General features: G+C 36.5%; 1 protein-coding gene across 2 annotated transcripts in view; it reads right to left on the bottom strand.

The window, feature by feature from the left end:
- Positions 1-2,524: 2,524 nt before the first annotated feature.
- Positions 2,525-12,905, bottom strand: part of beta'COP (coatomer subunit beta') — a 56,560-nt gene continuing 46,179 nt past the window's right edge. For both annotated transcript variants that reach the window (XM_071677841.1, XM_071677842.1), the window contains exons 19-20: positions 5,439-5,536; positions 2,525-3,007 (exon numbers count right to left, since the gene is read on the bottom strand). In XM_071677841.1, coding sequence (XP_071533942.1) covers positions 2,969-3,007; positions 5,439-5,536 — 137 coding nt within the window. In that variant the 3' untranslated portion in view covers positions 2,525-2,968. The remainder of the gene's footprint in view (positions 3,008-5,438; positions 5,537-12,905) is intronic.

The raw sequence follows: 12,905 nt of genomic DNA, 5'->3' as shown, positions 1-12,905 counted from the left end.
GCATTTTCCAAAAAATACCGTTGGAGTAAATAACACGTAAAATTTAGGGTGTGTGACAGAAAACATCATTAGCCAAGCAATAACGGAGAGTAACGCGTTAGGTTTAGCACACAAATTGCTACCAGTCGGCGACTCCAACAGTAGCCTAGCCTTCAACAGGGACTCAGACAACTTGTAGTTAAGTTGCTGTCTACTGCTGCAACGCGTTTTTTTTTCCCCCCCCCCCCTCGCTGGTACGTTTCTAACTATATACAAGTAAAAGCAGAGTCATCTTTACTTCATAACTGCGCATATTTGCCCTATTCCATTCTCTCCCATGTTTATATATCAGTGAATGTTGATACATCATATACCTACAGCTTGAAAGAATTACAGGTTAGACACAAAAAGTAAATATCAATTCTAAAGACATTTTTGTTCATTCTCCGGATTTTTTAAGAGCATCCATTCAACTAACCTTTCAATTATTCAATATCTTAAGTGCAAACTACATCTTGTGAAGGTTATTCATCCTTAGAGTGTGTGTCCATGAAGTCAAATACATTTCTTACAAGACAAGAGAAGACATAAATTTCTAATAATCATATACACATACATTATTATCCCAGGACATCTTCCCAAGGAGGAATCCTGGTATAGTAGGGATGTGTTCCCAGAAGCTCCTGCAACCCATGGCTACATTACTTCCAGTAACAGTGAAATATGGGCTCCTTTGGAGAGAAATTCTTTGGACAAAATGTGGTGTGAAGTGGTTTGATGGAGTAATGAAAGAATGAGACGACTTAATGAAAAGAGTGCAGTTGAGAGCGCTGAAGAAGGTGTGCTGAAACAGTTTGGATACATGGAGGATGGTTAAGGATAGGTTGACAAATAGGATCTATGTATCAAAAGTGGTGGGAAAAAGAATGGGGAGACCAAATTGGGGATGGAAGGTTGGAGTGAAAGAGAATTTTGATCAACCGAGAACTGAACATTCAAGAGTATGAAAGGCATACATGGGTTAGAGTAAATTAGAATGATGTGGTATACTTGGGTTAATGTGCTGTCAATGACCTGAACCAAGGCATGTGGAGTGTTTGGGGTAAACCATGAAAAGTTTTGTGAGGCCTGGCTGTGGTTTCAGTGCATTACACATAAAAGTACAGAATGGATGTGAGTGGATGTGGCCTTTCTTTGTCTGTTCCTGGCACTTTCTTACTGACATAGAAAATAGCAATCAAGTTTGAAAAAAAATTACACACATATATATAAATGGTGGATAGCTGAATCTGGTTACCCATCTTAGCAATATGAACTCAGTAACAAACTTACAATGGTCTAATTGAACATAGCGACCCTGGATGTCACTTATAATGTATGGAAACCAGAGTGTACCATCCACAACCAATACCCGAAGATTACTCAATGGTTTTATCTGGCCTGCTTCAGTCTAATGAAAGCATGCCATTCCCTATACATCTAATTGATTCAATTCACTCTATACAAACCCCAAAACCTCCTTCGCTCCATCTCATCCACACACACTTTTTTGCACTACCTCTACTTCTTAAACATAGATTCTCTTAGTTTTCATCATCTACCCTCTCCATACACACAAACACTTCAATAAAACCTCATTGACTCTCGCATTCATACTGTCATTCCTTGCACACAAATCATTCTATGGCATTTCGTTTCCTACACATCCAGCATCTTCCCTTTTTTGCCATCAAGGGCAAAAACTCAATATATTCACTTTGTAATTACTCAGGACCAGTTTCTCAATGTTCTTGCAGCCCAAGGCAGCACTACTTCTGGTAGCAAGGAAACATGTCTCCTTTGGAGTACGAATTTCTTCGATGAGTCTGAATTATACAGCCTTGGCAAAAGTGATTTTTCACTCACATAGCCCAAGAATACCTGGGAGTGGACACAGCAGTGGATGGACCCATGGAATGAGGGTGAAAGACAGTCTAAGGTCCTGGGTGCATTAATCCATTCACTGCAGACTTTGCACGAATGTCAAATTATTTTAGTTTCCACTCACTTTGGCTGGTATGTATATAAACAAAATACTTGAATTTCCTACATCTGTCTAGGGTAAAATATAAAAATATACAGCCAATAATGCATGTTATGGCATTCCATGTATTTTTACCAAACAGCAGCATAATTTTTCCATACCCTGGTCAGTCTATTTGAAAATGTCTAGGAGAACTGTAACAGATCTGTAATATGTAAAGAAGCTGCGGAACTCTTGCATTAGCGAGGTAGCGTTAAGAACAGAGGACTGGGCCTTTGAGGGAATATCCTCACCTGACCCCCTTCTCTGTTCCTTCTTTTGGAAAATTAAAAAAAAAAACGAGAGGGATGGATTCCCAGCCACCCACTCCCTCCCCTTTCAGTCACCTTCTATGACATGTGAATGTGGGTGGGTTGGGCCATTCTTTCGTCTGTTTCCTTGCGGTACCTCGCTAACGTGGAAGCCAGTGACACAGTATAATGAATAAATAAAATAAATATGCATAGGGACACAAAATTTGCATAATCGTTGGTAGTTTTATTTTCTATTTCTACAAGTATAAAACCTAAAATGGAATGACCCTAACATCATATTTCATAAATAGATCTTTAAGGAATATCTGCTTATTCAGACAACTTCATTCACCTGGCATTATCAAAAAAATTAATGGTCTTCTAAATATATCAATATCCATAATCACTTAAACACTGTAATACCAAGTCATATTTTTCTAAACTAATGCAACAAGTTCTGATAGGATCTTGTTTGCTGACATATGTGGTACACAAAATCTAAAATAATCTTTCCTTCTATAATGGACAAATCATAAATTCTCTATATAATCAAACAAGACAAAGTTAGGTATAAAAACAATATACATCAACCAAAATATATCAAATTTTCTATGTACACCATATCCTTATATTAACAAAAAGTTAACAAATATGAATTTCAAGCATCAGTCACCTAATCAGCCAACAGCTCCTCTTCATCCAGATTCATATCCTGAAAAGAAATAAAAAAATTACTCCTTTCCATAAATAATATTCAGACACAAACTCTAATAGTTCCATTTAGAAAAACTATTGAGTTCACAACATGGATCAAAAGCTTCAATTAAAAATGGGGTGAACTTGATTTGGATTAGGTTATACGTTTATAAGTAGTTATATTAACTAGTAATTCTTCTACCTATCTATCCTCACTTTATTTACAATTCAATAATGGATCAGGTACGTACAGCCTCAACAACATTCAATTCCCCTATCCCCTTTATCTACTGCATTATCAGCCAGTAGAAGGTAGTAGTTGGTAGGCAACCAATGAGCTGAGGTACATTACCAATACTTCTCGACCAGGTATCCGGAGATTTAGTGAGGGATGCCTAGTGGTTATCAAGCTACACTCCTCTGACCCAGGTAGCTGTCTTCTTTCTGGCTCACCTTCACCTGGACTGCTGGCATTCTGTCCACAAACATACAATCTCTCCTTGCCACACATAACAAGTGACAACACTTAACTCACACAACTCATTCTTTTTATCTCTAGATTTTCCTGCGGTGAGTGCTCTGCCCTTGCCCTGCCTCTTAGCAAAAGTTAGTAGCAATAGACAGAAGTAGAACATAGGAAAATTAGATATGAGCATTAGGTAGTAGTAGTAAGTAAGAAAATTAGGTGGGGGCACTGAGTAACAGTAGTAGGCTGGTACAACAGGAAAGAACATTAGATACATACATTATGTAGTAGTGGTCAGTACAAACACATGGTAGAAGCCACTAAAAACACTGCATTAGAATTGCCCTCTGCCAGTGGCCTGTTGAGGGTGATGCAGTAAAGGATAAAAAGCAGCAGTGGGGTTCACCAGTTATGAAGACTTTTGCCATGGTCATCCCCTTAAGGGAGTTAAGGGGAGTTACCAAAAAGAATGGAGGTCAATGATATAGATGAATAGAATGAATCATCAACCTATGTCCAGTGTGTTAAGGTGAAACACAAACTTCCCTACTTATAAGAGAATTCTTACTTCTTCACTTAAAACACTAAGCTGATTTGCCAACTAAGACAAAAGTCTTCATATAAACCACTTTCATTCACAAAATGCTTCCATCACATTCAGTCCCCTATCATTCCTCAACACTTGAAATATCCCTACTCTGATCTAATTTCCCACATCACCATTCCATCTTTTCTACAGTCTAACTCTCCTCCTTGTACCCTCTACTAGACTATAACATACATCCTTAATGATCGACTTATCATCTGCCACACATTCTGACTGACTGTACCATACTAAAAGCCTTTCATTTACATATCTTTCTCAAAACATTCTCCCACCATATCTTCACTGTTTATTCTAGCCATCCTTCTTACTCCAACTTTACTAATACACTTTCTCCCCTATCCCTGGGGATAACAGAGAAAGAAAACTACCTACATATCCCCTGTGATTCGAAGACAAAGACTAAGAGGGGCAGGAGGGGGTGGATAGAAATTCTCCCTGTATGCATTATGCATTACTTTCTTAAAGAGACAGTAAAGTAAGGAGTCAAGTGAGGATTTTTTCCTCTATGGCTCTGTCAACTGTTCTTGATGCTGTCTCCCTCATGCGGGAAATGGTAAGCATGGAAAAAATAAACAAATGATAATTCTTAATAAGGAATTAAACCAATGGCATTATTTTTCAATCAAATCGTAACTATTCAAAGCATGGCAGTAAAAACAGAACCTTTGTATTTTCATCTTAAAATTTTTCAGACCCCCAAGCATAAAGAAAATAGCAATGATAAAAATATCTGATTGGGAATCTTTCAAGGTTGTAACTCTAGACCTTCATGAATGTTAATGTGAAATACTTTCTAGCCGCCAGCAATTATGTGTAAAAACATGCATAAAACAAAACAGAAAAAGCACAAGTAAATGGGATTGAAATAAAGTAAGAAGAGTAAAACATGAAGAGCAGAAAGGAGTCAAAATGCGTTCAAGACTTGAAAGACACAGGATACACGCTATAAGCTAATTGACATCATACAAAAAAGTTTTAAAAGTGATGTGATAGGACATAAAACAAATAGCATATTAATGCAATTCGTTTAAAATGAGTATGTGGCAAAGGAGTCTGGAGTTCACTAGTTATGGAAAGACTATTGCCAATGTCACCCACTTGAGGGAGTTCCAGGTGGGAACAGTTATCAGAGATATAGATAGATAGTTTATGGACATAAAAGGATGTATTAAGTAGTATATACATAGATAAATCATGTATTTTTTATGTAATGGTGGGGTCAACTGAGAGTAGAGACAGTTTGTGAATTAGAATGAAACTTAGAATAGGCAAAAATGACTCAATACTACAAAACAAAAGGTATATCTATCCTAAAGAACATAGGAACCATTAATATGATAATAAAAAGTAATCTTGAATGAAGAAATATCTTACATTAGGGTCAATGGTGTCCTCAATGCGCACTTTCTCAAGGTCCAATTCTAATTCCCTCTCCAACTGAGCCTGATCTATGGCTGGCCTTCCACTTGCACCTGCATAAGACATGTATCAATATGGGAAAATTTAAGAGGGACAATTATACTGCAATATATTCTGCATAAAAACAATTTAAATGGGACAATTATATTGCAATATTCTGCATAAAAAAACATTCATTTTATCTGTCACCATACATACATACATGTACAAAGAAAATCACAACAAATATGTGACTTTGTAAATGCAGACACACCACCACAAAAAGGAATCACGAGAATCCTGAGCACTTTTGTGTATTACCATCTAGAAAGGGCTAGTTGCAGAGACATATTTGCTCTCTGCAACTAGCCCTCAGATGTGGTAATACATGAAAGCACTCAGGATTCTCATGTTTCCTTTTCCTTGTGGTGTTTCTGCACATTATATATATTATATTATATTATATATATAATTATATTATATTATATATATATATATATATATATATATATATATATATATATATATATATATATATATATATAATCTTTTTCTTTCATTTATCATACTTGATTGCCGTTGCCTGCGTCAGTGAGGTTGCCCCAGGAAGCAGATAAAAGAATGTCCCATCTACTCATATGTATGTATATATATATATATATATAAATGCCAATACATGCACATATACACATACATAACATATACATACACATGCACATACATATATACACATGTACATATTCTTACTTGCCTGCCTTTATCCATTCCTGGTGCTACCCTTCCCCATAGGAAACAGTATTGCTATCCCGTTTCAGCGAGGTAGTGCCATGAGAGAAAAAAAGTCACATTCGTTCACACTCAGTCTTGAGCTGTCATGTGTAATGCACTGAAACCACAGCTCCCTATCCAAATCCAGGCCCCAAAGACCTTTCCATGGTTTACCCTGGATGTTTCACATGCTATGGTTCAGTCCATTGACAGCATGTCGATCCCAGTATACCACATCATTCCAATTCAACCCAGTGAAGGTCAGTTTGTGGCAGGGGTGTGCGACAAATCAGATGGCTGTTTCATTTGTTTATGGATGGGATGGTTAAGGAGGTAAATGCAAGAGTTTTGGAGAGAGGGGCAAACATGCAGTATGTTGGGGATTAGAGGACCTGGGAGGTGAGTCAATTGCCATTCGCTGACGATACAGGACTCATGGCTGATTCAAGTGAGAAACTGCTGAAGTTGGTCAGTGAGTTTGGAAAAGTGTGTTAAAGGAGAAAGTTGAGAGTAAATGTGAATAAGAGCAAGGTTATTAGGTTCAGCGGGTTTTTTTTTTGTAAGTTTGAATGGAGAAAAACTGGAGGAAATGAAGTATTTTTGATATCTGGTGGTGGACTTGGCAGCCAATGAAACCATGGAAGAGGAAATGAGTCATAGGATAAGGGAGCGGGTGAAAGTTCTAGGAGCAATGAAGAATGTGTGGAGAGAGAGAACATTAACTCAGAAAGCAAAAATGGTTATACATGAAGGATTAGTAGTTCCAACAATATCATATGGTTGCAAGGAATGGGCTACTGATGGGGCTGTCTGGAGGAGGTTGGATTTGTTGGAAATGAAATGTTTGAGGACAATATAAGGTGAGAGGTGGTTTGATCAAGTATGTAATGAAAGGGTGAGAGATGTGTGGTAATAAAAAAAAAAAGTAAGGTTGAGAGAGCAGAAGAGGGTACATTGAAATGGTATGGACATATGGAGAGAATGAGTGAGGAAAGTCTGACAACGAGGATATATGTGTCACAGGTGGAGGGAACAAGGAGAAGTGGGAGACAAAACTGGAGGTGGAAGGATGGAGTGAATAAGATTTTGAGTGATCAGGGCCTGAACATGCAGGAAGGTGAGAAGCATGTACAGAACTGAGTGAATTGGAATGATGTGGTAAACTGGGGTCAATGTGCTTTTAATGGACTGAACCAGGGCAAGTGAAACATCTGAGGTAAATCATGGAAAGGTCTGAAGAGCCTAGATGTGGATAGGGAACTGTCGTTTTGGTGCATTAAACATGACAACTAGAAAATGAGTGAGAGGATGTGACCTTTTTTTGTCTGTTTCCTGGCACTACCTCACTGATGCAGGGGGCATGTTGTTTCCTGTGGGGCAGGGTGGCACCGGAAAAGGATTGGAAGCAAGTATGAATATGTAAATGTGTGTATATGTATGTGTATATGTTGATATGTATGTGAATGTATAAGTATGTGTATGGGTGTTTATGTATATATATATATCAATATATGAGTGATGGGCCATTCTTCATCTGTTTCCTGGTGCCCCTCTGATGCAGGAAATGGCAATCAAGTATAATAAATAAATAATATAGTGCTCCGAAGAGACCACAGGTAAATGAAACAATAAGTTCCCAAGTGCACTTTTGTATAATAATCACATCATCAGGGGAGACACAAGAAAGAAGTATAACAGTCAGTTGATATACAATGAAGAGACGTAGCTAAGATGTCCTTTGGTAAACAAGTGACTACCCAAATGTAGGTCAAGTGAGTTCAAGTTTGGCAAAAAGCGCATCATAAACTTATTATGTGGACTAGAAGGGTAACTGTTTACAAATCTTATCAACAATAAAGCTATCCAATATGTAAAGAACTTCACTAATATTAAGGTTACAATTATTGGTGTATCTAATAATAGAAGATTCAATGATATTTCTCGTGGTACAGGAGTTAGAGTTAATAAGTGAGATGGCATTACTCCAGTTAATACAATAATCAAAATTTTTAACATGATTAACAAAGGCATTTGATTCTTGTCCTGTTCTTATACTATAATTATGATGCTTAAGTATAACAGAAAGATCCTTACCAATCTCTTCGTTGTATATCAACTGACTGTTATGTTTCTTGTATCTCCCCTGGTGTGCTTATTACATGAAAGTGCACTTGGGAACTTACTGTGCTTCACTTCCCAGTGGACTCATAGAAATATACTTGATCACGCCCTTAACTGTGATCTTTTCCAATATATTGTGTGTGTGTTTTTGTGTATGCATAAATACAATTCCCAGATTCAGAAAGGCAGACACTTACAGACTATGTTGGTACAGTAACACCAACATATAAATTCACTTGGGAAACAAGAAAAACAAAAAATAAAAAGCAAATATCATGTACAATCTGCAATGATGCATATCCCTAGCTTATCTTTATCTACTGCATTTGAATTCTATTTCAAATAAAATCTTGTTAAGGAACCTGTCAATCAAGAAAAGTTATCAATTTCCCTGATCCTGAATGGAACACATTCTTAAAAGCTGCAAAAGCCCTATAAAAAGGGGTCCTGCGGTTGTATACTTCAAATCATCATACTGAAGTTTTACTGGACACTTGTCTGCTAGTGGTTACACCTGATGCCAAAGTCACTTTCAGAAAGGCAGTACTTATGCTGATAGATGCAAGGGAGTACATTCTTGTCAAGGACCTTTTCACTCTAATAAGTCTATTGTTTCCCTATTCCTGCTTGGAGTTCTGCCTTGAAGCTAAGGGGCCTTAAAAAAGATGTCCTTAGGTCATAGAATAATATTAATAACTGTTTTATCTATTTATCTATTATACTTAATTGCCATTTCCCACACTGGTAAAGAAGCACCAGAAAACAGATGAAGAATGACTCAACCCCTCATATACATATATATATATATACATATATATATATATATATATATATATATATATATATATATATATATATATATATATATAAAAAAGCCATTTCATGTGTGGCGGATTGGCGGCGGGAATGGATGAAGGCAGCATGTATGAATATGTACAAGTGTATATGTCTGTGTATGTATATGTATGTATACGTTGAATGGACAGCTACAGACTGAGTGTGAATGAATGTGGCCTTTGTTGTCTTTTCCTAGCACTACCTCACGCACATGCGGGGGAGGGGGTTTTCATTTCATGTGTGGTGGGGTGGCGACGGGAATGAATAAGGGCAGACAGTATGAATCGTATGCATGTGTATATATGTATATGTCTGTGTGTGTATATATATATGTATACGTTGAGACGTATAGGTATGTATATTTGCTTGTGTGGACGTGTATGTATGTACATGTGTATGTGGGTGGGTTGGGCCATTCTTTAGTCTGTTTCCTTGCACTACCTCGCTAATGCGGGAGACAGTGACAAAGCAAAATAAATAAATAAATATATAGTATATATGTATATGTCTGTGTGTGTATATATATGTATACGTTGAGATGTTTAGGTATGTATATGTGCGTATGTGGACGTGTATGTATATACGTGTGTATGTGGGTGGGTTGGGCCATTCTTTTGTGTATTTCCTTGCGCTACCTTGCTAATGTGGGAGACAGCGACAAAGTATAATAAATAAAATAAATAATATTTTCATTTTATATTCTATATATATATATATATATATATATATATATATATATATATATATACATATATATTCTATATATATATATATATATATATATATATATATATATATATATATATATATATATATATATATATATGTGTGTGTGTGTGTGTGTGTGTGTGTGTGTGTGTGTGTGTGTAAGAGAGTGGTTACATCTTTCTTGGTCTGTTTCCTGGCGCTACCTCACTAATATGAGAAACAGTGGCCATGAAAGAAAAAAGTAATAATAATGTGAAAAGGAAGTAGACCCTAGAGAAAAAATCAGAACAATACAAATGTCTAAAACTGCAAATTGTACATTAATTTTGCTTTTTATTTGTGTGGATACATATATGGACATGTATGTGTGTGTTGGTTTGAATGTGGCTGTGTGATTACTATTAATTTTGCTTTTTATTTGTGTGGATACATATATGGACATGTATGTGTGTGTTGGTTTGAATGTGGCTGTGTGATTACTGTCTGTTACAGGAAGCGAGTTTTACACTCACATTGCCCTGTCCTTTAACCTTGTATATATGTACCATATCTTTAATATATATCTGCATATACACACACATCCCATCCTAAGCTAGGGATGTTCACGTGTGAATGTACATGTGTGTAAATTAATGTGTGTCAGAGTGACTGAGCATTTATCCAATGTAAATATGAGTGGCTATGCAAATAAAGGTGTCTGTGTGTGTACATGTATGAGTAACAGGGTTGGGGACTCCAGATCAAGAGAAGTTTCTACAACTGGAGAATGATGAAAAGAGCGATGCTGTAGCTAAGTTTGCAAAAGCTGTAGGACTAAGGAAGTAAACATAAAAGGACAATTCTAGGATTAAAGAAAAAAGAAAATTACAGCATGAAATCAGAGAGATTATATCCAGTGCTATGATAGCTGAAACATTATTAGGTATATCTTTGAAGAATTTGATGAAAGGATAATAAAGCTGCAAAGCACTGACAATGCATGCAAAGAAGGTGCTGTTCAGAAATGGCCAAAAATTCTGAAGCAGCTGGAACTGAAATTCAGAAGTTAACCAACAGATGCATTAGATCTAATATGGATGACACAGTGGAATAATAGGTATAATAATTTGGACCAATGATAATATTTGAAATGGCTAGGCCTACATCCATCCCAATGGAGGGCAGCAACAGAAGTGTGTGGAATAACAGCTACTAAAAGCAACAGCCATGGGAGATGCAGTATTCAAAATTAATGAAACACTATGGAATACATAAATACATCTGGGGCATTATGGGAAGACCTGTAAAGATTACTTTCAGAAGAGTAAAATATCCAAATGGCATTACTGCATCAAAGAAACTTGCTTGTCTTGAAGAATACGGTTGGGTATTCACTACAAAAACACATTAAAGAAAGAGCAGACATTTCTTATGGTCATATATGTTGGTACGGTCCAGTGGATCCCTTTCTTCTATACATTAGAAAACTCAAGCCTTTCACCACAATTGACTATGAACATAAATTAAATCATGAAATATCCAAGCCTCAGAATATTCAACGTGTTAACTTCTTGGTCATAAATCACAATTGGGAAGGGAAGACATGGGCAATTATATCCCTCCTACAGCTGTAGCTTACTGTAGTTCCTTCTCACTGGCATCATTTTGCATCTATTTTAGACTTACATATGCGCAATGTTGAACTTTCTTCAATCAAAATTTTTCCTGAAGAACTGTTCTATATCCTGGATTTAGACTAATTTAGGCAACCATCTAGATGTCTGGAGATGTCAATACCATATTATTGGAATTCTACTAAACTACACATGCATTTGTTAAAATATCAGTCATGAATAATCTAACAATTAGTGTGTTAATGAAAAAAAAAGAAAAACTGAAAAATCTAGAGGGTTTGGATAATATTTTTCACATATGTCAATCTCTTATGTATGATTTCATTCAAATCTAAAAATAAAGCATATGTCTTTCTGAAACAGGTAAAAAACAGCAAGCTGAAATACAACTGCATTTGTGATTGCAAGACCTCTTGAAACTTTTATATCACTATTGAAAACTCTCCTCCATACACTTTTGAGGTTTGCCCTGACAAACAGCAGAAAACTTCAACATTTCTCACACAAAAGCATTCATGCATGCACACTGGCACACATACAAGATAAATAAATAAGAAAAGTATGACATAAGTTCACTTCAAGCCACCAAAGACCACAGCTATATGACAGCTAACGTCCCCCTAATATTCCATGGATGCAGTTAGCAACAGCAATCATGAATTGGCTTAATCATTATTCAGCTGCATTACGAGTCTTTCAGATATGAATATTCACTTAGACGCAGACCAAAATGGGGCACCATGCAATGATGTACTGTAGTAGACTTTCTATTAAAAGGGTAGCTATAAAATCTCTCTTGCCTTGTACTACATTGTTTCCTTTCCTGTTATATGCAAGGGGTAAGCTGCAGTCAAGATGATGCAATGACGAAGAGTAAGTGTAACCATCTCCAAGGGGGTTGGGTTCGGTCCAGGCTACGTTTAAAATCAATTCACAGATAATTAATTTGAGTACCTCCTCAGAGATAAGGCCAACTAAAGAAGCACATCCCTAGTAGGAATTCCGATTCCCTCTTCTGACTTGTGGCAAACCATCAGCATCCCCAAAAGAACTGTTAAGCTGATCTTAACTATAGAAAAAAAAAATTGCTAAAAACTATAAATTTGGTAGGCTGTGAGATTTCATTCTGGCAACTCCCTCATCAACCAGAGACAAGACAGACCAAAGAAGAGCAAAATGAAAATTTAATGAGCAGCAATTATACTAACTGGTATATTCCAGCTCTAATACTAATATGTCATTCCAAAGCAAAACGTGTAGCAGTGTTTGACTTAATCATAATCAACCTCATGTGTCACACATCTACTAACCCAAAGAAGGCTCTGTACTTTGTTTGTTTTTTGGAGAAAGTGCATTCAAGCTGAATGTAATACTATACTGAGACTTTGTGATATTA

The sequence above is a fragment of the Panulirus ornatus genome, chromosome 26 (assembly GCF_036320965.1).
Source record: "Panulirus ornatus isolate Po-2019 chromosome 26, ASM3632096v1, whole genome shotgun sequence".
NCBI classification, from domain to species: Eukaryota; Metazoa; Arthropoda; class Malacostraca; order Decapoda; family Palinuridae; genus Panulirus; species Panulirus ornatus.
Note: the sequence above shows the minus strand (reverse complement) of the source record. Positions and strands in the feature narration are given on the sequence as shown.